General features: G+C 38.1%; 2 protein-coding genes across 5 annotated transcripts in view; one reads left to right on the top strand and one right to left on the bottom strand.

Moving 5' to 3' along the window:
• INTS6 (integrator complex subunit 6) overlaps nucleotides 1-6,315 on the top strand; it is a 38,519-nt gene extending 32,204 nt beyond the window's left edge. For both annotated transcript variants that reach the window (XM_021526586.3, XM_021526587.3), the window contains 5 exons: nucleotides 1,069-1,211; nucleotides 1,760-1,994; nucleotides 2,726-3,094; nucleotides 3,535-3,628; nucleotides 5,730-6,315. In XM_021526586.3, coding sequence (XP_021382261.2) covers nucleotides 1,069-1,211; nucleotides 1,760-1,994; nucleotides 2,726-3,094; nucleotides 3,535-3,628; nucleotides 5,730-5,823 — 935 coding nt within the window. In that variant the 3' untranslated portion in view covers nucleotides 5,824-6,315. The remainder of the gene's footprint in view (nucleotides 1-1,068; nucleotides 1,212-1,759; nucleotides 1,995-2,725; nucleotides 3,095-3,534; nucleotides 3,629-5,729) is intronic.
• Nucleotides 6,316-7,736: 1,421 nt separating this feature from the next.
• Nucleotides 7,737-24,740, bottom strand: SERPINE3 (serpin family E member 3). 3 transcript variants are annotated; one of them, XM_021526593.3, is made up of 10 exons: nucleotides 24,396-24,740; nucleotides 23,638-23,687; nucleotides 23,257-23,551; nucleotides 20,344-20,571; nucleotides 19,501-19,698; nucleotides 15,210-15,408; nucleotides 14,065-14,165; nucleotides 11,937-12,023; nucleotides 9,895-9,978; nucleotides 7,737-7,881 (listed from the first exon to the last, which is right to left on the bottom strand). In XM_021526593.3, exons 3-10 carry the CDS (start codon nucleotides 23,513-23,515, stop codon nucleotides 7,838-7,840), a joined length of 1,200 nt encoding a protein of 399 aa, XP_021382268.2. In that variant the 5' UTR covers nucleotides 23,516-23,551; nucleotides 23,638-23,687; nucleotides 24,396-24,740; the 3' UTR covers nucleotides 7,737-7,837. The 3 variants fall into 3 exon arrangements, with proteins under 3 accessions (XP_021382268.2, XP_021382267.2, XP_021382269.2); XM_021526592.3 differs by lacking the exon at nucleotides 23,638-23,687; XM_021526594.3 differs by lacking the exons at nucleotides 19,501-19,698; nucleotides 23,638-23,687.
• Between the last annotated feature and the right edge of the window lie 1,064 nt (nucleotides 24,741-25,804).

Raw genomic sequence — 25,804 nt, 5'->3', positions numbered from 1 at the left:
TGAGGACAGAAGATTGCTGATTCACTGCTTTGTCCTTTTAGACTGTATGTGGGAACTTGGGCTTTTACAGAAGATTCTTTGTTCACTGTTTTTCCTTTCATGGATGTATCTGATAAAATCACAGGGCAGTTCAAAACATTATGATCTCTCTCAGTAGAAGTGGATTGTTAGCAGTGGAAAAGTAAGCTAGCTCACTGGGTGCTGCCACTGTGATTGTTTTGCCTGTCAAGCCAACAGCAAATGGTTCAGGAGTCTGCTAATTTATTCCTTTACCTTTTTTCCTGTGTCTTCTGGCAGTGCTTTGTAACATTTAACTGAAGATATTGAAATAAGTAGAGTGAGAAGGGCAATGCAAGTGAAAGTTTGTGCTACATTAGTGCTGCTGCTACTTAGGTCAGATTAACATCTGTACTTTTCACATTGCATTATCACTTTGCCAGAGTACTTGTTCTTCAGGCAAGAGGATTAACTCATGTTAGGAATTTTTTTCTGCGGTTTCTTCTAGTGTATTTTTTTCTGGATCAAAGGCTTGGCAACTCTAAAGCTAGAACAAGTTTAAAATCAGCTCCTATGTTTTTTTAAGAGTTTGTTGATTTATGGTGATCAAAAGTCACCCTTGCTCTGGGAAAATTCTAGTCTTGACAGTTAAGTTTGGAGTTGCTAAAATTGGACAAAGTTATGTCAAAGCTGTGTGCAGCATGGCATTCTGACTTTGGTTTAATATATCTTTTGTTTGTAGTAATGTTTTAGTTCTAATTTGTTCCTAGTCTGCTTTTCCATCCATTGCTCTGTTGTAAAGTTGGGACACATTGGAAAACTAACATCTGTGCATGACACCTATGGCTTATTTGTTGTCAAAATGATAAATTCCTGAGACGTGTACTGATTGCTTTGAGCAAGTCTCCTGAAGTGTTATAAATACCAGTTAAGCAAGAAAAATGGTGAGCTTTGTGTAGCTGTTTCATTAATGCATATGATAAGTCTGAACATTGGAGATATGAAATGGATATAGACTGAATTCTTATAATGTGAGCAGTACTGTGTATTAATTAACTCCTGTTACCATAGATCAAGTTCACAGTGTACCTATAGCACAAATGGGAAACTACCAGGAGTATCTAAAACAAATACCTTCTCCACTCCGAGAACTTGATCCTGATCAGCCACGAAGGCTTCATACATTTGGCAATCCATTCAAATTGGACAAAAAGGTGACTTTTCTGTAAAGCTTTTTTAAAAATGTACTGTTCTGTGTGTGATACTGCCTGCGTTGTTCTTTGAGTAGTCTATTGGAAAAACCCTTTCAAATACCTGCAAAAGAAATGGGTACAAACTGTCTCAAGTGTTCTTCAATCAGTAGTATCTTATGGAGGGCAGCTTTTATTGGAAGAGTAGCATTATGTCTCTAAATTGTATTATAACTGAAACACTTGTCTAAAAGTTGCAAGTCTTGGCTCTCCCTTTTATCCAAATTTCTTAGAATTGACCAAACTGCCAGTAACATTTAGAGCTCTTGTATTAAATATGTGAGTCTCTTAGCAATTACTGAAAAGGAAGTTTGATGGCCCTTACCTTACTTGGCAGGATAAGGGCCTTAAGCACATTTATCTGGTCTTGGTTGACAGTTTGGAATTCCAAACATAATGGCATGTTGTATGTAATTCTTACACATTATCTTAATATCAGAGCATTCATTGTATCTTATGTTACATGGTTTTGGTGTGAAGCTTAAGAATTCTTCCTATTAAATTAATTACAGGGAATGATGATAGATGAAGCAGATGAATTTGTATCAGGACCTCAAAATAAACATAAAAGACCTGGAGAACCAAATATGCAAGGGATTCCAAAAAGGCGGCGTTGTATGTCTCCCCTGCTCAGAGGGCGACCACAGACTCTTCCAGTTGTCAATAACCACATTGGAGGAAAAGGGCCCCCAACACCAATTGCACAAGCACAGCCTGACCTTATTAAACCCATTGCTATTCACAAAAGTAAGTGAATCTTCAAAATCTTTAAGGTTTGTTTTTTAATTTATCTGAAAAAAAATCCTTGTGTAAAAAATACTGCTGGCTAATTTGTGAAATATGACAATTTTATCCTTCCCTCTTGAAAATAAAGTACCTAAGTGTATGTCTGGGGTTAATTACAGAGTTCATAGTCCTTTGGATGGATGTCTTCCATATGAATTCTAAGTATGAACAATGTATTTCCTCTCTCCTGACAAGACAGTGTAGACAATGAGAAGAGTTTTCTTCCTTTGTCTGGAAAGTCAGATACTCTAGAAGTACTACAGCATGAAGTTAGTTTGAATTTTGCTCTTGTGCAATGTAATCACTTCCCTGGGTGTGAAGTTGAGGGGCTGTATAACTTATTCACTGGTTAGTACTAAAGTAAACTTTAGTTAGTTTGATTTAAAGGGGGAAAGACAGCATGCCATAAAATCACTGTTTGCAGTTGTTTTTTTCTTTTGTTGGTAGTCCATACAGTAATTTCCTTTTTCTTACAAAGAACATACCTGAGATTTTTTGAAAGTCATTAATTGCCAGGAGATAGTGACCGGCTCAGTGTTGTAATCCACAAACAAGTTTTCTTATGCCTGGTATGTACTGTAGTCTGTATGAGCTGGAGGATAGTTTTAAGAGTCTAATGCTGATCTGACTCATTTACTTGTATGAGATGATGTAGAATTTGAACTTGGCAAGTGTAATATTTGTTTTTTCAGCATCAGAAATAAATAATGAAGTTGGAGTTGATGTCATTGAGAATCACAGTATGGACCCCCTTTCATCAGATGTTTTCCCAAATGCTGTGGATTCAGAGTTTTCACTGTCCTCTTCACCATTCAATTCATTGGATCGACCAACAGCTCATGCAGAGGATGTAGGCCATGAACATTTAGGGAATAATTTGAACATTGATGGGTTTTTGGAGAATCATGAGGAATCAGGTAGTAAAGAGCAAAGTCCAGAAGAGAACTTGACAATGTCTTCACCTAGCAAAGGGAAAAAACCTGTGCACTGCAGGAGTTCCAGAGAGATTAATATAGAGCTAAGAGCACAAATTATGAAAGAGATCCGAAAACCAGGAAGGAGTAAGTATACTGAATTTCTTTCAGATAATTGGAATGAGAGTTAATCAAATAATTCATGTTAAATCACTATTTTAGAAGTGTACTGGACAATGAGACTGAAGCAAAATTAAATATAAAGCTGAAAAGATTTGTTTTAAAATCTCTGCTAAAAATTACTGAAGGAGTGATGAAAACATTGCTATACCTATCAGTGTTCATGAAAGTCATGGTTTTTATGTCAATACTAGAATTAGCTTGATAGGTGTTAGTAATATCCTAAGCTTCAATATCACATGTTTAATATCGGTTCTCATTAAATAAGATGTTCTTGCTTCAGTTGATAGGAGATGCAGCTTAAAAGTTTACAAAAATTGAATGTTGCATTTCACTCAAATCTATTACAACAGATATCTGCAGGCATCTTTTAAATAACTGATGTTTCTATTCTCTTGATCTTTAAGAATATGAAAGAATCTTCTTTTTGCTGAAGCATGTACAAGGAAGCTTACAAACCCGACTGATATTTTTACAGAATGTTATAAAAGAAGCTTCAAGGTAGGTAACAGGATTGTATTATTCTTACAGAGCTGCACCATGTTGTGCCATGTATAACGGCTGGACAATCACGCAATTGTTTGAAAACAATGCTTTGCACTGCAAGTAAATAATTCCCCATGAAAGAGCAGAAATGCATAAGCTTCTTGAGGTGTTGTTTATAAAAGCTTACCTTTTTCCCTTGGCTTTTGGCTTAAAAATGTTAGCAACTGTAACTGCCAAATCCCTGTAAATGTGGATGACAATGGTACAGACCGAGAAGGTAACTTTAAAAAAATCATTCCAATTGAAAAGCTCAGGCGAGTGTACCGCTAATTTGAAAAATATAATGGAGCTGCCAGTTACTGGGAATTAGGCTTTCAGAAACAGCATCAGTTAAAAATCTTCTCCTAAAAATAGTTTTTAAGTTCAGGTATGCTCATAAAGATATGTCTCTACTCTTCAGCATACTTCATTCAGAGATAGCGTAGTCCTGTCTGAGACTTTGGAAATGGAGGTGGCTTTTCTCTGAAGAAGAGTGACTTGATAAGGATTTAAACCCTGTGTTTTTCATCCAGGTAGAAACTGTTCTTTACAGTATCTTTAGACTGTCCATACTTAGCCTTCTACATGCTTACTGAGAGGAAAACAGGAGAAATGTATTAGAACCAATAGTGTTTGAGTTGCAAGGAACAAGTAATTCTAGGATCTTGAATGGATCGTAAATATAACCAGAACATTAAGCAACCTCAAAGAATAGCTGCTTCTTATTCTCTAATCTGTTTTGTGGTAGTCAGCTCTTTTCCTGTGGCATTAAGCAAATTTCATTATTAAAAACAAAATTTTTGGAGAAAGCCGTACTTCTCAAGGTATGCTAGATGTTGGACCCTCTAGCCTTCTAGCCAGCTTGGTGGGGCATGTAAATTTATGTAGATTGTGCTCTTCCTATAGCAACCATTGCTGTATTCTGCTTTTGCTTGATTGTTACATTGCCCGTCAGAGTTGCTCTGTATGTTGTAAATTATATATTCTTCCTCTTTGTCACAGCACAGCATAACAATACTGTTGCTCTTGGAGTTTGTGACAGCCCTTAGTGGGGTTGGAATTGTAGTGCTGTAAAATTAGGCCTTTAAGATCACCTGTAACTCTCATTTCTCTTGCACAGTCTCTTTATTCCAGCTGTCTTTAGTTGGCAATTCTACAAAATTTGGCAGTGTTTGCATCAGGGATTGTGGGGAAGGCTTGTGATCTGGAAATTAGGGCAGGTACCATGTCTCTGTGAGCCAAGGGCGTGGACCAGGATGCCTGACTGGAACCTAGAGGGCTTCTGCTGGGGTTTAGTGAAGTCACAGGACTGAATTTGGGATATTGTTCAAAATATTTTAATTGCTGCCTGTATTTGAATGCACATATGGCTACCAAAGCATTGGTCAGAAGTGGCTTCTCAGAGGTGCAGAAATGTTGCAAGGGGGAGGGGTTAGCTGGAAACAGCTAGGAGTTATACTTCCTGAGGTGGTGTAAGCAGAGGTGACAGAATGGCCAACTGATCAAATTTATACAACTAATATGGAATAGAGATGTAGAGACTCCAGAGGTATGGAGTTTGGATGCCTGTATTTTCCTTTTTTTTTTCTCAATGTTTTCATTTGTGTTGTTTGTCAGGAGATCTGCTTTGCACTGTGTAATGACAGTTCTTCCACCAGTACCAACTTTGTTGACTTGGGTGAATGCATCATGAAGGCATGCAAATAATCCCTAAAAGCAGTTTGCCAGCTTTAGGATTATAGTTCTTTTGATGTGTATTTTATTTCTGTGCTTCAGAGCTTCACTTCTGGAAGCAACAAACTCTTAACTGTCTTTTTCCTGGATTTCTGAGAGCTGAGTGATGTTTAGCTATAAACTCTCATAAATGTAATTTTGTATTCAGCAAATGGAAGAGCAAGTTAGTGGTTTACCAGAATGTTAGGAGACAGTGTATGTATATAAATGAGGTACGTGTAGACCTCTTCATGCACTGCTCCTGAAGTAATAATTGAAGTTTCCAGAGTTCAGTTAAAGTTTTGTCAATGGTATTTCATGTACTACTTTGTGCCTCCATCATAATGCTTTCTTTTAAATCCAGGTTTAAAAAACGAATGCTGATAGAACAGCTTGAGAGTTTTCTGGAAGAAATCCATCGCAGATCCAATCAGGTCAACCATATCAAGAGCAGCTAAGAAACTGCACATGAGAGCCACAGCAGGACACTGCTGTTCTTCCTTGCATTCATTTTTGACATGCACTCTTATCTCAAGTTCCTGTACCTGAAAGAATGAGAAGCTGCTCAATTAAATGATGAAAAGTATCAATCATCCTTTTTTTTTTCTTCACTTCTGTTATTTTTGTAATGTGAAAAATACAACAAAAACATTTTTATTTAACTAAAATGAGAACTTCTTGCTTGTCATGGACATAAGTGTCACTTTCCCTCAGGTTCTATTTTTCTTAATCTAACCTTCTCAAAGCTATCACCTCTTAAGGTTGAACTTTGCCAAAAAGTTGCTTTGTAATTTTCAAAGAAAAAAAAAGCACATACGTTAAACAAGGTAATGTTTTGTATATACAGTTATTTTGGATATATTATTGTAAGTTGTATAAATGTATTTTGAAAAATATTTAAGAAAAGCACTTTTGTTATTCCATCAATAAAATCTCTATTTTAATCTTTGTGTAGGTTTGAGTACAGTTTTTATTGAAATCATTTGTTTTGCCTTCCCTTCCCAGAGCCTTCTGTGTTTTGGTATCAGTGTTAAAGAAGGAAGAGTGGTTTTGTATCACTGGATATTCTGCTCCTAATCGGAGAATGAGTGAAAGAGAGCTAATGCTGAATTGCAGTTACAGTAGGATATCTTGTGTGCTTTGCACTTTTGGTGACCAGCATAACAAAGTGATGTTTTGTAAGCACATCTGCAGCTATGACAAACCCTGCAGTTTTATTGAGGGATACAGTGCAGTAAAGCAGGGTTCAGTAGCCTTTGAGCTAGGCTGCGTGGAGGTTTTCTGTGACAGAATTTTATGTGTTTACAAGTGCGGGAACAGCCACAGGGTGCTCCTGTCTGGACACAAAATATCACTGATTGCTTTACTGGCCACATCTTTCAGCTGTGGTGGGTGCTCTGGGTTATCTGCAAGGCTTTGTTTGATTCAAAGGGAGCTGAATAAAACAGGCCTCTCTAATGCTTTTCTTGGGAGTCAGTGGTTTGCAGTCTTCACCCAAAATCTTTGTGGGCCTTTCTGATGGTTGTGCCATGAGTTCCTGAACACTTGTCATATCCCAACTTTTGTAAGGATGCTGAAAACCACCCCTCCCTCCCATTTTTCATGATGCCAGTAGTCATGTTCAGTGTTCTTCTGTAATACCTGTTCTATGTTGTCTACACTTCAAAGGCAGTAGAGGTAGTACTGCTGCCTCTTTTAGCAGTATTTGTTTGGTCACTGAGTGGGTATTTCTGCTTCTTACCTGCTCTGTGTGGAACAGGCTGCCCTGGCAAATGATAGAATCGCCATCCCTGGAAGTGTTCAAAAATATGTAGGTGTGGTGTTAAAGGACTTGGTTTAGTGGTGGACTTGGCAGTGCTGGGTTAATGGTTGGATTTCATGATTTGAGAGGTATTTTCCAACCTTAATGAGTCTGTGGTTCTGTCTCAATTCTGAAACAGCCTTTTAACTTGACTTTCTTCTCACAACATTTTGCTGCTTGCTTGTTACCATCTATATCAGCTGGGTTATAATTGTTTCAGGTCAGATTGAACTTCAGTTTTTTTCTTAAGCTTTTGACTTCAGGATAGGGAAATATAATTGTGCTTGAAAAAGAGTATCACAAAGCTTTCTTGTGGGTTGCTTTCATTCAAGTGACCTGCATACTCAGCAACAGTCAAGCTGACTTTAGCCATGGTAAAGTTGAAGAGAAGCTGTTGGCTCATACTGTTAAACATTTAGGAGGCTAAACCATTTCTGTTTTGGTTTTTTTTGTAACTGTTTATTTGGATACTGTCTTTGCTGTAGTTGTGGTGCTGATGATTCCTAGACAGCTCTAAATTTCAACAGTGTCTACAATTTAATAAGGTAGTAGAGATTCTTGGAAAAGTGACATGTTTAAAATTGTGTTTTAATAAATACAATGTAGCCTTTCATTTCATTGGAGGAAAGCTTATCATAGGAGGAGCAGAAGTCAGGGTATGCATTTAGTGCTTATTGTGAAGGATTTGTAACTCTTCCTATAAAAAGAACTGAACCTGTAAATGAAAACAATATTAACATTATTTCAGTTTGGGGCCACATTTTCTAAGTGTAGTATAGTTCAAATACATAATTTAGGTATGGAATTGGCAGGTCATTCAGTGCTTATATGGAAAAACTGACTGCAATTGCATGCTTGTCTTAAAATTAAACATTTCTGTATTAGAAAAATCTTTCCAAATAACTGGTAGCCCAAACCAGGAGCCTGTCAAAATCTGAAACTTTCACTGAGCAAAACAGAACTGAAGTTCAGTGCTTTGTGTTCATATTTCAGTTACAGAAGAGACTTAAATGACTGCCTCAGACTGACTGGATTTGTTTGGTTATTTGTAACGTTATTACCTTGTCTGTTCTTCAAAGGCAATGTGCTTAAACCTGAAATTCAGATTTTAAAACTCTAAAACTTTTCAATTATTTTGAGCAGAACTATGCTATTTTAAGTATTGGAAAACATATTTATGCTATTACTAGAAAATTGATGCAATGAATACTTTTGGTCTATATAAAGATTCATTAAGAACTTTATGGGCATAGAAGTTTTAAGCACTTTCAGACAGGTGGATGAAAAATAGATTTTGTTTACCTGTTCAAACTTTCCATACCTCAAAAACTTGAATCACTAAGTGAATAAACAAAATGACTGAATGTTTTTACTTTTTGCATTAGAAAGCTGGAATTGTGGAAATGTATTTTTGATTTTGAGTTGATTGGAAGGTATGTATTTTATGCTTCACATGGAAATCCTGTTTTACAATCTGATTTCCGTCCTCTTTATATAACTTATATATATTGTAAACTGACCATTTTATTCCCCCAAGTTAGTTGGTTCATAATCTTGAAGAGTCTGTGACTCATGTTTCATAGGTGAGTTTATTAATGCCTTTTTAAAATTTTGCATTTGCCAAGTAAAATACTTTTATCCATTGACTGGTAATGATTGCCAAAGCATATTTAAAACAAAATTCCAAGCAAGGCAGTAATTTTCTCTTTGGGTGCTTTCACTGTGGTCAAAAATCATGATATGGGTTTTTAAAACAAAATGTTACATACACAGGTATTCACTGACCAAGAGCACAGTGTGTGATGCTTGGAAGGAGATAAGGGAAATTTCTGTCTTTGTGCTAGTAGGCATCAGTGTTTTACTGAATCCTATAAATGTCAGTATGTTCCTTGAGAATCTAAATGGCTGTGACCCCAGTTATGAGAGAAATGTGGTGGTTTGAACGATTTTTAGGAAAGTACTTCAGGTGCAAAATTACTGCATTGTTAATAATTATGAGAGTTGTTGGATATTGGCCTGATGCTTCAGAGTAGCAAATACCTGCTAAATTGTGAATTATGCAGTTCTTTATTATTGCCAACAAGCTATAGGGTGTTTTCTTTTGGCAGACATTCTGGAGTAACTTAATGGAATTGGACGTCTGAAATGAGATTTATAATTCACTACTGAAGCTAAAGGAGCACTGTGATTCACTCCAAGAGATGCTCTGCAGTTCTGTTTGGGTATTTTGGGGTGTTTTTTGTCTGAGGTCTAGGAGAGGTCATTTGCAAGAAAAGAGTTAACAGTTGCAAAGAAATGTTTTTTGGCAGAACTCTGTTTGCTATCAGTATGGGCATGGATAAGTTTTCTTTATAGGGAAAGGTTTCTATTTCAACTACTTCAGATGTTAATCCAGTTGGTCTAGCCCATTTGTAATTTGAATTGCTCTGTAGAGATCAGTTCCTGATGCTGGAATGTTCAGCATCTGAGATCTCTCCAGTGCCTGTCACTTGGATAGAAATTTTTTGAGCACATTGCATGTACAAAGAAGAGGCTAATCTGGCTTCCTAGACTTCTATGACTATTATACATTCTTTTTAAGGAAATTAAAATATATGCTTTAAAATCCCAATCCCCACTGTTTCTGTGGTTGTTTGAAGTTTCCTGTACTGAAGAAGGGTGTGTTATTTGTATTGATTTCAGTGTTACTTGTGTGGGATTCTGCTCCTGAAAGGCAGAACATGCATACCTGTCTTAGCTTGTCTCAGGAAAAATGTGAAAGGTCGATCTGCTTTGAAAATAGGTGTTCGAGATCTTTTCAGTAAGACCATTGCTGTAATGCAACAAAGAAAACATCTGTAAAATACATCAGAAAATGTTTTTTCTTTCCATCTTCCATACAAGTGCCCTCAAGCTCTGGTAAGTATCTTGACTTTTGAGTTGCTCCTCTGTTTTAAGACTAAAACAATGATTTTATCCCGCAGTGAGATCAGTCTGGCAAAATTAACAAGTCAGGAGCTGTGAGACTACATGCATGTGATTCATGCATATTTCAGTCCTTAAGGGTGCCTGCTTGGCATTGGATCTCAAAGGTTATTTTTGTCATCACATCCCTACCTCTGCTGAAGTCATACCATGCTGTTGCCTCACCTGTTAGACAATTCCTAGCTGTGCTGTTCTGGTGAAAAAGATAAACAAGGCACAAATGTAGTTCTTTATCCAACTGGGAGACAAGCAGCAGAGAAATACCTATGTCATTGTGGAATTTCTCTTGTCAGAGCTCTCAACAAAATCTTAAGTATCCTCAACTCAGTTTATGACAGTCTTTCCTCTCTGGTTGTAGGTTAATTATTAGATTAAATGAAGAGTTTTTAAGAATTGTGATGGCTCAGCTGTTATTAAAATAAATCTTGTTTAAATTAATTCTTCCTTTAAGCTATATAGTATTAAGAATACATTGTCAAAAACCCCACCACTAAACCCATCAGATCTGGATTATTTTTGAACAGTTAAAACAATGGAATTAGTTTGAAAATTCAATTAAGACACAATAAAACTAGTTTGGGAAGGCACTATTTTTTTAGTGCTTATAAAAAAATATGCCTAGTTTCAAGTCATCATGTCACTATAGATCTTTTGAAGTAAACAATAAATGTAATTGCACTTTTTAAAATCTGCTTGTCAGCTTGGTCTGATTGGAGTTAAGGGATGTTTTGGCATTGGTTTCAAGGGGATAAAACTCTGTTCTCCTTAGCCTTTGGTATGTAATTGAAGTCATCTAAAGCTCTTATTTTGTATGGGCCTTACCACACAGTTATTAAAAACATTACTACCCCGATAGAGATTAAAACTGTTACAAAACTTAAAACTGTACAGCTCTGCAGAAAGGTTAACTTAATTATGCCAGATGTTCTGAGTACACCCCCGTTTGTACATGTGTGTTTTATTCAGGGTTGTTTCTAGAGGAATTCTGAATACATCAATTTAGGTGTGCTCAGGTTGTTTTTGGCATTGCAACTGTGGGATGTTGGGCACCACAGTGAGATGCACTGCCATGCTCTCTACATGCCTCTTGAATTCATCCTGGGAGCAAGGAAGAGAAGTGGTAGAGTGCTCTGGTCCCCAGCCAAGGACCCAGCAGCATTTGTGATATGGAGCACATTTTTCCTTGGCACAGCCCAGGAAGGAGAAAGGCAAAATGTGGTTAATGGTGAATTAATCATGTACTGACTGGGTAGTCTATAGCTGAGACTTTGCTCTGAGTCTCCCACTCACCCAGTCCCATCTGCTCATGTGGAAGCGATATGTTGGCAGGAGCTACTGCATGTGAAGGTCACACTTCATAGTATGTAAGAATCAAGCTTGTCTGCATAAAACTTGCCCATCATTACCGTTAATGCTATCAAAGGGATCATCCTCACATCCCATAACAGTTCAGGTGCTGTAGATAAAATATTACTAACCTTTTTACATTTTTTTGTTCTTATGATCTGAGCAAATAGATATTTAACCAGCAGAAAAAAATATATATGGCATATTTTCTCAAACTGGATTTTCCCTGGACTGGCAGAGTTGTTTTTTTCATTTGAGCCATTACACCTTAGTTAGTGTAAGTTAAATTAAAGTTTCTTATGAGCAATTACAAAGGTAAAATGAAAGTGTGTTAAATACAAAAGTTTGTTAGGTATATATGTAAATTCTACCATGCTTTTTTTTGTTTTAAATAAGAGACTGGTAGTTGATTTTATAGTGGTAAGCTCCAGAAGTGAGAAGTTTGAGTATTTGATTTACCTGTAGCTCCTGATGCTTTTGTACCATCTTCTGTTACTTCAATCTCTGCTTTGTGAATAGCTTCTGAAATATAAAGACTATCTTGCTCTGTAAAACCCCAAAATTTAGTAAGTTATTTTCTGCATTTTATTATGAACATATTTTAAAAAAAATACTCAGAATACTTTTACCTTTTTTTTTCCCACAGAATCTAAGGATCACATAACTGTTAGGTATTTCAGCATTTGACTGTTCTCCCATTATATAGATAACAGTGGATTGAATGCTGAATGGGAATTAATAGTTTGAGAGGTCCCCAGGTTGTGGTGGAAGGCAAGGTTACATAGTGAAAAATAGTGAAAGTAGAAACAAACAGAGGACAATGAATGAACTGAAGAACTCTTGGAAGGGAGAATGTAGAAAAAATGTTCTTCAGGAATAAACAATGGAACTGTGACATAAAATGAATTTTGGAAAAGAATTAATTTCAGAAAGACACTGGAAGAGAGTGTTATGTCTGCTTTTCTCCAGTGGCCTGCAAAAGGCAGAAAGCAGGAAAGGTTGGGAAGTTTTTTCTTTCTTGTCTGAATTCAAGGATCAAGTCCAATGTGTAGGTGAAATCAAAGAAATGCTAAAAGAGAATTTTATCTATTTCTGTCTTAATTTTGTCCAGTCAGAAAAAATGAGAGGAAAGCAAGCAGGAAAAAACTAGGGAGATGAAGAATTTTAAAAAGTAGATAAATCTTACACATTTTTGAGGGGGAAAATGCAAGCTTTCAGGTATTAAAAAAAGTTATTTCAGGTCTAAAATTAAGAAATACATTTGTTTGTTAAATGTGATTTGAGAGTAAATATTCTGAAAATTATCTTTCTGCTTCATACAGAAGAGAAAATGAAAACGTACCTTTTTTTACTGTCTATTTGTTAAGTAAAAGATACATTTTTCCTTGTAAACTCTCCCTTACATAACTCTTAGACCATATAGAACCCTTTTATGACATGGTGATGTAAGAGAAGAGCTAAAAAGATCTTCAACATATCCTTTATTCCATAACCCTGCAGGGTGGGATCAAATACTTCTACAAGCCTTATCCTGAATGCCAAAAGCCAAAGGGAAGCTGCTAAATTACATTGTTTATGGAATTAATTTCCCCAAAGTATTTATCTTAAATAGATATTAACTTTATAAAATACATCCTTGTGTAGTTTATCAGTATATTAACATTTGTTTGCAATAAGCAAAGCAGCGGTGAGCAGTAACAAATTATTTTAATTTGCATCTCTGTGCAGTCTGAGATCTGTATTGCAATGGAACATTGCTATGTTAAATTTTAAGAGTAGCATAAACGCCGTGAGTGATGTGCCTTCTGTGGTTCCCAGGAAAGCAACTTTTCTGTAAAAGCAGGTTTGTCTGAATTGGAGCAATTTAATTTATTCAGTCACATACACAAGAATGTGAGCTGCTTGCTGGGCAGCTATCACTCCCAAGCCTTTACTGTGAGCAGAAATGTTTAAGTTAAAATATTTTCTTGCTGGAAGGAGTCAAAAGGAAAAGAATAAGTAATGTGGATTCTTTAATTTTCATTTAATATTAAATGGAGACAAATTTTCCAAGGAGCAAAAGAATTTCAGTGTTCCAAACCCAAGAACTTAATCATAACAACAGTATTTTAGCAAAGGGAAAGTATAACTTTGGATACTGATTACTGGATTAGCAAAGCAGTATATATAGCCTGGGCGTAAACCAGTACTGTTCGCAGTGTCAGGAGGTGGAATATAGACTTGTTGGACCAGCATCCCTCACTGTTAAATAACTATTTGAAAACACAAACAGGAATGTAAGTTTTACTAAAGCATCCTAAATTTCTGAATAAATAACCATTTTCCCAAGCCTACACTGTCTTGACAGTTTTAATCTTATAGACAAGAAAAAAGTAAGTTCATGACCAAAACCAAACCTGTGCTTTCAGGTTCCACTTTCCTACAAAACAGCTCGAAATACAATTGCAGTTGAGTGTGACTTTTGCTTTAGAGTTTCACCGATAAAGAAGTACAATCAATTTAGAAGACGCAGGTCTAGCAAATCATTCAAATACGAGTCTAAAACTATTGGCTCAAGGATCATTTTGTATTTGGTCTAGCCTCTTACCTGAAATGCCTTTAAAATTAGCAGTGATGGGATCAAATGCATCTCTAATTCCCAAGGCAGAAAGAACTGTCTTTAGGTCAAAAAGGCTTTGAATACTGAACCTGAAATGTGATAGAACTTATTTAAATGCAGGATTTGTAGAGTTTTGTGGAATTAAAAGGCATTAACAGATACAATTTATTTCAAGCCTGTACATTTCATCCATCTCTTCCTGTATGAGCCCAGTGCATTGTCCAATTAAGTGTATTTGCAGAAAAGTAACTGACCTTCATCTGAAGACATTAACAGAAGGAATCCCTTGCCACCCTCTGTTGCAATCAGATTGCTACTAAGTCTTCTTGACATGTGAATTTTTTATTTTCACAAAGTGTTCCCTTTCTAAAGTTATTTTTGGTTATAGCAAATGGCCCTTGGAAACATTTCCCAAAAATTACCTTGAAGAAAACAAATATAATGTACACACTGCTTTTTAGTGCTCTGTTAATGTGATGAATACACATAAGATGTGTATAATGAAGCCTTTCTGTGCTAATCCATACAATAGATACAGCCACATAAAGCCTTTTGTGCCCAGTTCCTCCTGCTATGCAATTTCATTGGAGTAGATGGTAGAAAATACCTCTAGCACAGGTGTTTGCTAAAACAACAGCTGACTAAAGTGGAAAATGAATAAGTGAAACCTGCTTTGTGCATGGAAAGATGGTTATGGCTGCTGGAGGGGGGCCAAGCTTTTTGTCTAGTGCCTTTTTAGTACTCTGGAAAGTTTAGAAAATACAAAATAGTGTGTCTTTAGTAGGTTATATGTTTATTCTTCCTTAGAGAAAGAGTGTGGGAAAGGTCAAGCAACACCTCCTTTGGTTTAGATCCTTAAAGGATTTATACCCCAAAGAAATAGTAAGTAAAAGCTGTAGGATCAACTAAATAGTTAGGTTTTTTAAAACAGTATAGAATGTAACCAGAAAGTCTTGTAATTCCTGGCTCACCTCTTTGTGGTTTAAGAAAGGGTTAGAGCATCTCTGTTCATGTGATGGATGATGAAACCAAAAGCATGTAATTTGATTTTGCTCACACACTGCTTGTGTCAGCACTGTCACATGGAATTCTGACAGCTAAAGTAGTGAATTTGTTGTGCGAACATTGCTTACCTAGGCAGAAATATGTCCATCTTTGTTCTCTTCAAGCTGTTGGCCCAGAGGGTTATGGTTTTGGCAGAAAGGTGAGACTCAATCTGGGACAAAGGTGTTCTTTTGTGGCTGGGAAGCACTAGGAACATGCTGAGTTTCTCCCCCAGGTAGGGTAACTCAACCACGCTGAAAGCCTCCAGAGCTGCAGTCTGGAACTGGCCTGTGGGTGGGCAAAGAGAGATCTTATTTCATCATTCAAGTGGGAAGAAAACCTCAAACCCATAACCCTTGCTGGGGTCAGCAGACAGTTCAGAGCAGCTGTGGTGGGATGTAAGGAGAGGTCTCCAGTTCTTGGGCTCCTGTAGCCAGCTCAGGTTGCTGTTAACTCACCTGAACAGAATGGAGTGTGTAAGAGACACAGATATCTTGGCAGAGCAGTGCCAATGCCACTGATAGCACCTGAAGAACCACCTCAGCAGAGCCATGGGTATTTTATTACTTTTATTGTATGTCCCCCTTGCTCAGTCTGGGGACAAAATACCCAGAACTACCAAGTTAATGACAGCGACTATGATGACTCTTCCCACAATGTTCCATTAAACAAGAGCTAGTATACACTTATTTAAAATTTACTATTTATTTATTTTCTATTTAAGCACAAAATTTATAATTTTTGAAAATCTATGCACAGAAACCTATCACAGTCAGATGAAGGTCATAAAAAATAGTCTCAAAAGTAAAAGCTGGAGAGCTTCCAAACTTCCAGTTAGCTTTACAGCACTCTGTAATGGCCATTTAAAAGTACCATTTTCATCCCATATTCCAAAAAACAAGTTAATCCAGACATTTCTAATTAATTCTTTTATACAGTAGAACAGACTTGGTTATCACAATTTTACTTCCTAGTTTTTTCATCTGAGAATCCAGTAAGTAGCATTTCAGGAACACTTACAATGCCAGGAGTTTAATACAACTTAAGTACAAGGCACAAGTGAAAGTCTTACTGCCTTTACTGCAAGCCATCCAAGATACTGAATCTACACCTCCTTCATCCAGCTGTAGCAGTTGTATCTTCAAGGGCAGATGCTCACACTGTTAGAGTCAGTGGTTGTAAATAACTGTATATGGATAGCTCATGTTCATAATACCTAAATATTTGGCAATAAATACATAGTTATAGGATTTCTGAAATATTTAGTGTACAGTGATTGTTAGTTTTGCAGGTATGGACTAGTGAGGATTCATTAAGTGTTGATTGTTCTGCTAGATTAATTTTAGTCTCTTAGACCAGCCCTCCTGCCTTGCAATCTGGAGAGAGAATTGCTCTGTTAAAACTAGCTCCCAGCATGTGGATCATTTGCTGGAAAAAGATGTTCTGATTTCTAATGGGCAGGCAAGGAAGATTTTATGTGTCCAGTGCACTGGACATGAGTGGTATAATTTGTGGGCATGCTGATATTTTGTAGTCGGCACATTCTTCATAAAGGTTATACAGTCCTTATTTATTAATTAGAAAGAAAATCAAAGACTTCAGATTATTGAGTCAGAACATTTAGTGTTCATTGCTTGAACTAATTTTGAGCATCCCATAAGGATTACACATATGCTAAGTTAGAATTCAAATATAGTTTAAAAAGGGCTTGGAAAAATGAGTATGTAAAATAGTTTTGGTGTTTAAGAACTGTGTGTGAACAGTAATGTTGACATTTTCTTAGAGCAGTCTTACTTGTCCCTAGGCTGATTTGTTCTGTGTGGCAGTGTTAAAAGGATAAACAATGTTGTAAATGCTGCAATTGATAACAGGCCACAGCTTATCTTCCTCACTCTGTGTTTTGGATCCTGGTGGGACACAGCTGCTATCATTTAATAATAAAGGAAGTCATCTCAGTCCTCTGTTTAGCTGTACTGAGCTAGTCTTTTGCATTAAGTTTAAACTGATTTGTTAGAAATATTTCTGGATTTTTTTAGTGACAAAGATTGAATTGGCCCAATCAAGTCTGACAACCAGCAAATTTTAAATTATCATTTCTATTTTGGTTTTCTTCAAAAGTCTCTCAGGCTGCATGAAAGGAAAGTAATCCAAATATTTTGTCTTCCCTTTTCAGTGCAAAAATTTAGTGCTCTAGCTACCTACTTAAAGATGATAGGATGGAGTTCCTTGTGGTTTGGCAAGTGGTCAAAAGAGCACAACAAATTATTTCATATCAACTTTGCAAGGACTGGAGCAAATATATGGTCAGATGAAGCAGCTTAGCTGTGGAGCTCCTGGTAATTGGCTTTACCTGAGATCTCTATTTGTACAAGCAACAGCAGCATCCTGCTTTCTGTCATTTAATAATCTGGGACCTTAATGATCACCACCTCAAAATATGAGAAGAACTTGGATGTGGAATTGTAAATGAGTCAGCAAAGATTTTTAATAGCCTGATGATTCAGTTTTTTCCCATGATTAGGGAACAGGAGTACATTTGTAAGAAAAAGGAGGCAATCTGGGAAACCTTAGGTCTGTCTTTGAGAAGTTTTAGGACACTGGAGAAAAGAAGATTATTCTTCTCAGGTCATAGAAGGAAATAGAAAGTGAGATAAACTGCCATATCATGTAGACCAGCAAACGAAGCTATAAACTTTTTTGACTTGTTAACTAATTTGATAAAAAGACAGAGATCCAGCCATCTAGTTTTAGGTACAACATTAAACATTTTTTCACTGTGCCACTATTTACAATAGAAGTGGTGGCACTTAGAACCAGAAAGGAAAGGCAGCAAGCAGCCACTTGAAGGGGAAACTACAATGAGCAAAGGTACAAGAGGTTGCAAGGGGTCAAAGTATTGTCAGCACTCAAGACTTTTATCAAAGACAAACAGTGATATTGTTGTGGAGACTGGAGTGGTGGAAACAAAATGGTGGGTCAAAAACACACAAATTATATATCTCTGGAGATTTCCCTTCCCCTGATTCACCTAGGAAAAAAGGTGCCAAAAGGAAAAAGGCCCAGGTGGGGCCAACCTTGAGTAACTACCCTGAGCTGGTTCTACAATACTCTACAAAAGGTATTTTTATCAAGACACAGAAATTGTGAAAGCATTTTATCAAGCATGTGTATGAAAGTTTTGTGTACATTTCTGGTAATTTATCTTAAAGAAATATTAATTTAAATTGGAAAAGTTTAAGAAAAACAACTGGTAGAGAACTTGGAGCATTTTTTTTGTTTTTGAACAGTTTAGAAGAGACTGGCATCTCATCTTAGCTATTAGGAAATTGAGAGAAAACTTGGTGGCTTGCAATTACATTTGGGAATAAATATCTAAGTGGAAGAGAAGCTATTTAACTTAAAGGATAAATCAGGCAGGATGTTAAGAGATATAAATCTATCTTGAAAAAATTTAGATTTGGAATTTGGACAGTTTTACCCAAGTGCAGTTCTGAAAATTAGAGTAGGAGGGAAAAGAGCTTTTTATATTTTGAAAGAGATTGTGTAGCTAACTGGCATAGTTCCCGGTGGCAGAAAATTAAGCCTGCAGCATGAGTCCTTCTGTCAGCAGCCCACATACATCAAGCCTTTGAAAGTAGCCTACACTGTATTCATATATTATACAAATAAAAGTTTGACCTATATTTATACTGTTTTAAGCCCATGCTGAGATCATCCACTGATTTGGTATATATGACATAAGAATTTATTTTGTTTTTCTAGAATGTATCCCTGAAGATCTGCAGTTTTTCCCTAAAGACTTAGCTGCAGTGCTGGTGCTCCTGGTTATGTTCCGCTCCCTCTGGTGCTCACACATTCAAGGGACAGTGATTTGGCTGAGGGGCCAAGAAATTTCTTACCCAACAAATCAAATTGGTAGGGGTTTGATACAGTTTTAGTCTTAATTGCCCCTCTGTCATGGGGTCAGATATGCTTCCTACTGTAGCCCCTTCCTAGCCAGCTTTATTTAACAAGCTCCATGTTATTGTAAAGGACTTTGCAGTACCCTCAGTCTCTAATCTTTCTTTCTCCTGGCATGACATATTGGTGCCTTTTGACTGTTTTCTACAGCTGACAAGTTTGTTATGGAGTACTGGGAGCTGTTGGTCTATGAGGGATGGGACAGGGACAGTAGATATTTTAGGAACCATTTTGAACCCAGGATCTGTTTCATGATTGCCTGAAATTATGAGGCGTCAATTTGGTCACCTTCATTTGATGGGACTTCTTCTGAGACTCTCCAAGCTGGGAAAACAACACATCTTAGTGTGATATCTGTGGAAATTAAATAAATCTGTTCCAAATTGCACAGTAGATCAAATATGGATCAAGGACAGTTACCGTAGTTAACTTCAGCTGTGTGGTGCATGGTAGGCACTTTCAGGGTTGAGCCCTCTGAAGTTGTAAAAGGCAACATCTGGGAATCCATGAAGGAAAACTTTTTTTGCCACATGCTTCTGAAGTACAGGGTGCTCACTAGGGTGACCTGGCTGAGCGGTGACCCAGTGCTCTCCGGTGTCGTCCCATGCATATCCCCATCTGCACGAAACAGAGACAAGGGAGGGGGACACATGCAGTCCTATGTGCTCAGGCGTAAAGGCCAGATCCATGTGACTAAATAAAGCAAGCTGAGACCCTCTCCATCCTTAAGACCAAGAGGCACAACTCATAAGGCACTGCTCACCCTCTACCTTCCCCTCCCCACCTACATATGCACCTCACTGGGGCTACCTGTTGTTCCATGCTCTCCCCAGAGCTGAGATTGAGCTGGTTAGTGTTTTATTCTTCATTTTGACTTTTTAAACTCACAGTCTGACTGCTGAGCTTATGCCCCTGTGTGTCCCTCATAGCACCATGAAAGCATTCAGTGCCATGAATATGGTCCAAGGGGAATTTGGCTGTTCCTAATTAAAACTGAGAATACTGCAAAGGATTGCCTTTCTAAAAATTAAGGGAACAAGGCAAATTGGTTACCAGCTTGACACTGCTTACAGATTCAGACCTATTTCAGCTCTTTCTTTACATTACAGATGAGTGTTAACACGAGTTTCCTGGCTTTCAGCCTTGGTTTGGGCAACGTGGAGCGAGGCAAAAATCTTTATGCTTGTTTAAATGCAATTTCTCCCATTACTCCTATTTTGCATTTCATTAATGTGCAACCATTCCTGTGGGTCCCTACGGTACCTGCAAGGTCAGTAGTGATCCATTCCTGTATGTGGGTGGTGTTGGGGTTGGTGAGGTTGGTTTGGAGCAGGCTGCTGTTGGCCCAGCTCGCGGCACGCTCGGCGAAGTCGGGCGAGAGCTGCACGCCCGCGTCCACAAAGAGGGAACATCCCAGCTGGACCACCGTGCCTTGGCTGGAGTCAGTCACTGCTTCATCCCCCGTGTGCATGAAATCCTGCACGCTTCGATCTGCCAGGCAAGAGAGAGAAACTGCAATTGTTGTGCTGTGGTTAAGGACAGCAGGGATTGCCTCAAGGCTTCGCAGCTCCCAGCTCCAGTGCTGACATTGGTGTCCTCTGACTGTTAAAGCCCTAAAACAACTGGAGCACCCTTGATTCTGTGGAGTATTCCTGTCAAGCACTGCTGCCATGGGCAGTGATGCACTGGGCCTTGGAAAGATCTCTTCATGTGTCTGTAGAAATCACTCAAGTGCAGATGTGTTAAGTGGATGATTACATGTCAGGCTCACAGTTCTATGTAGACACAGTCCCTAGCAGTTCATAAGGTAGCTATTTTTTCTTGGTCACTCTCTGAGTTCCCACCAGGGAGGTCTAGTGCCTCTGACCATGACTGGCTGAGCTGCAAATGCCACAACACCGCTATCTCCTTTTCCTTATGTTATCCACCTATCCCAGGAAAGGCATTTCTCTGATGGCCCCTCTGCCACCCTTGGGCCCTTAGGTATTGTCTGATTTCTTGAAGGATTGTGTCCCAAACTGGCCCAGTATTTCTGATGAGCCCTGACAATCCTAAACCTAGCTGATAAGTTGCTTCATGTTTTACAAGTGACTCCTTTATTTATACAGTCCACAACAGTGGGCTTTTTTCTTATTTTAAGAAAACTGACATGATCTGAGGTGTAAAGTATTATTCTTGTGTGTTTTCCATTAGTATGGGAGCACCTGATGAGCTCTCTGGAAGATGTGAGAAGTCAAAGATGGTAAATTAGAAGAAGAGATGAATGTGAGCAGTGGTAACCCAAGCTTGTGACTTCACCAAAGTGTTTAGCTAACCAAAGTCCCAAATTGTTACTTGGACAACAGCTCAAAATTACTTTAACAAAACAGCAAGGAGAAATAATTTTAAAGCATGTAATTTTGTCTGTGCTGTCTAGTGATACATCCCTTTATACATTGGTTTTGTTAGTACTCGAATAAAAGGTAAACCAATTTTCCAAACATTGAAAGAAGTTTACAAGTGCACGTAAGAGCAGATTCTATGTAAGCAGTGAATTAACCATTGATGTTTTCATTGTTTTCAGCCTGCTAAGGTTTTAACCATATCCTTCATTATTGGTTAGGGCAGACTAACATAAACTTTAATGCAAACATCTACTGGAATAAAGGATTATTTTTCATATACGTATATATATACATACATATACAATTTGGGTTTACTCATCTTATAGGAAATTTCAGCTCAGTATTTAATTTATTTATTTGATTTAGACCATTTGAGGAAGTGGTTTCCTTCCCCGCTACTGGGAATATGCTATATACCAATAACAGTAGATCCCATCCTACTTTATTTTCACATTCATGCATTAATATTACTGAAAGCCAAAGATGAACTGGTTTATGCCACAGATGGCTAAATGGAGATAAAATGTCTGCTTGCTATGATGTGCCACATAAGAAGAGAGCATAAAAGAGCTAGCATTAACAACCCCTGCACTTCTTTGTTATATTTTCTGTGGAGATCTGTGCTTGAATTTCACTTTGAAATGTTATTCTGTAAGGTCCTTTCATAATAACTGAGTCCCTAATGACAAGAAGTGTCAAGCAAGGTATAATCTTTAGATGAATTAATGTTGTTTAGGAATTGAATTTACAGAAATAGGAGTCCTGTAGGCAAGGCTTCATTATATCAGCTGCTCATAATTTAGATGCTCTGTCCCTGTGTCAGTACATGTAGCTGCATCTGTATGGATCAGCCAGAGTTAGCTCTTACTGCTGTGCTGGGGCTGAATACCAATGCTGTACAGAATGGTGGTGGTGACTGAGTCTGGTTACACCGTAGGACAACGAAATTACCGTGCATTTTAGTCTTCATACTCTGAAGGTAAATTTTATGCTGAGAAATAGCAGTGTTATCTCTATACATAAGTTTTGTATGTAAGCTGCAAATTTTGAAGATGAAGCAGTCGTCTGCTTTTCATAAACATTCTGCCCCTAATGTAGAATAGTTTTTGACATGTGATTTGAGATGGTAGGATAATCCAGAGCTAAAATGAAAACAGCATCCTTGAATTCAGCTGACTTAATGCTGGAAGTAAAGACATCTGTCTTCCCATATCCCTTCCAAATTCCCAGTGAGTTTTATATTTTAGCCTGCTTTCAGGGAAAGATGCAATTGCACCATCCATCTGTCAATGTATATCTCTGTCTGCCAGTCTCCTTCTGATAACTTTTCATATTTTTGGCCAGTTGTAATAGCATTAGCAAAGTCTTAAAGATAATTTAGCTTCTACAGGTTTAATAAAATTTGTTAGTGGGATAGGGGAGAAAAACACTGTTTTCTGCCTGGCAATTCTTTGCAGGGCACACAAAGGAGACCAGGACACACTGGACACAATGGACCTCTGGCAAACCTGGAGTAATTCTGCTGTTCAGGGAAGTAACTTTTCTAGATATAGCTGTATTTTTTGTCATAAGAGAGTAAGTACTGATTCAGGAAAAAAAGGAATAATAACCTGTTTGTCAACTACTCGCTCCCTTGAGTTTTCTTTGTCTATCTGATACCTGGCTGTCAAAGATGGAGAAAAATACATCTCGCAGTGAGAGAGAAGAGGTTTAGTATGATGTGTGCAATTCTTGTCACCTTTGTAATTTATTACAAAAAGTAAGATAGTAAGGATTTTTCTAAGTATGTTACCATGAATGCTGTATCCTAGGGCATCTTGCAGCTCCATAAGGGTATTTCCTTGAGCTCCAAACTGCAGCAGCTCCAAAGAAACAGCCACACTTGTTGGAGAGACTACCAGATTGGTCCTGTTCTCTGCTTCAGACACCTGCCTGTAGAGACTGATGGCAAATTCAGTCTTCTGCTCTCTCAGCTCATCATAGGAGATGCAGTTCCCTTTGGTTATGCGGCAAGCAGACAGGATAAATGCAGAGAATAAAATGGGCAACATGAAGATGAGCTGGGAACAGTGTCCACCAGCTAATACCTGCAATTAATGGCACATATATATTTAGAAAAGCAATAGTCTGAGCTGGCAGAGGAACTTTCCATCAGTGTTGAGATATCACTTACAATACTAATGATCACTGTTAAAATACTTGTCCAGGTCTACTCAGTAGCTACTGTCATTTTAAAAAAAGAGAAAATACATATGTATGATATGTATGGACATGCTGATGACTCTGTTGACTAACAAGAACTGAATTTTCCAGACTGCTGTAGCATGTAAGTTGGTTGGCCATTACAGAGCATGGAGACACACAGTCTCTTGGTTAAAAATTGGCTACCTGCACACATGATGGATCATCTCAGTGCAGTCTCCATGCTGCTGAGCACCCACAGCTCCTTTCTGTCCCCAGCAGAAAGGGGGTCACACCCAGCATTCCCAGAAGAAAGGACACCCCTCATGAAGTGCAGAAATCTATTTGGAGGCTCCAGGCTGGGCTTTGGATCCAACTTTGCAAAAAGGCTGGCTTCAAATTCCCCCCCCACCCCGACCCCCCCACCCCAGATACTCCCTCTATGAAATTTATGCCAGCGAAAGAAAAGGTGGTATTTGCAAAAGGCTCCAGTGCTTGCTGCACAAAATCACCACATCAGATTTTTATGGGAAATCAAGCACTGGTCAACGTTATATTAAGAGACACTTAGATTTAAAGGAAAAATGCTAAAATGAGAGAATAGTTTTCCTCACAGAATTCCACATTTGAAGATTGTATACAAATATATTAAAAAAATTACTGCACCTTCTTTCACCTCAGGATTTCCTACAAATCTTTCTCCATGCCCTTTGCTCTAGAGAGCACCTCTAATGCTTTGTATTTACTCACAGTTAGCTCTGTTAAATTGTCTTGCCTTTCTGTGTCCTTCTGGGTGCTTGAATGGAAGCTGCCTATGAACGTCTTGTCTCCTTCTTTAATAGGTAGTGGAGCAAAGACCAAGTCATGAGACTATATTTAAAGGGATAGTCAGTGATCAGAGTCTCTGTCGGCGATGTCTGTACCACTCTGTCCAAATTCCTGTAGGCTACAAGCTCCATGGAGAGCCAGGCAAAGCAGCATGCCACTGACCAGCAAATCCAAGGCAAGGAACAAAAAGGTACACATGGACATAGAGTCAGCAACTTCCTTGCAAGCCCTGCTCGAGCCTCATGAGGCTTGTGACCTGCTGGTACCGAGCAAGGCATCTCCTATCTCTCTTCCCACCCCCCTCCTTCTTTTATATGAATTCCATTGATTCCTCTGCCACAAAGGGGAAGAGAAAGGGCTCTCTGTGTACCAGGCACACAGCTGTTTTTTCTACCCCCACTTTGAAACCCTATTTAGAAATCTCATGCAATTAAAATGTCTTTATTTCCATTTTTTTTATTAATGATATCCAAAATAGTAAGATTTTCTTTCACTCTTTAGTTTCCAGAAGGAAAGAAACAACAAAGTGCCGCACTTGAAGGAGAGCAAGTGAGGAAGGGGCCACTTTGAATGGACCAAAAGCAGAAGAGCTGTAGTTGTGACCACTTTAAAAGCAGTTGCAGCTGTTCATGGCTTTCTTTGTGTGATTGGATCAAATCCTGCTCATCATATTCACAGGTTCAGACTCACAGCTTCACAATGCCACCTAAGACAAGCAAGATTTGGCTTAAAAATTAACATACAGCTGCAACTTATTGATCTTCCCAGAGTTTGATGTTATACATATGGCCATTTCACAATATACATTCCTATTGCAAGTGGGAAAGAAGACATTGGGGAAAAGGGCATTACAATCAAGCAATAATTTAGATGCTACTGTTTCACTCTTAGCAGGGAAGGAGAAGCCACACAATGGAATTAGAACGCAAGTGAGAATGAAGAAGTGGGCCTCTCTTATTCTGTTCTTGTGCTGTTCCTCTCTCTCTGCTGTTTGGAGCATATGCCAGAACAGATGCTTACACTGGGGTCTGTTTCAGGATCCTAGGATTTAGAGCACATTCCTGCCAGGACTGATGAAGTGCAAGAGCTTGGTCAGTCACAGTCTAATACAACAGGCAGAAATATAATTTTGCCACAGATTTCAATAGCAGTATCTTTAGGCTGAAAATTGCATTTGGGCTTGGGGGTTTGGCTGTATGAGGACCTCTCTGCTGAAGTTATCATTAACAGTTTCCACTGGAGTGGAGATGTATTCAGAGGGAATGAAACAGAGGCCACCAAGTGATTTCTTGAAGGGGTCAGAGCTGTCAATAGATAAATTAGCTCTGGTC

This window comes from Lonchura striata, chromosome 2, assembly GCF_046129695.1.
Source record: "Lonchura striata isolate bLonStr1 chromosome 2, bLonStr1.mat, whole genome shotgun sequence".
NCBI lineage: Eukaryota > Metazoa > Chordata > Aves > Passeriformes > Estrildidae > Lonchura > Lonchura striata.
Note: the sequence above shows the minus strand (reverse complement) of the source record. Positions and strands in the feature narration are given on the sequence as shown.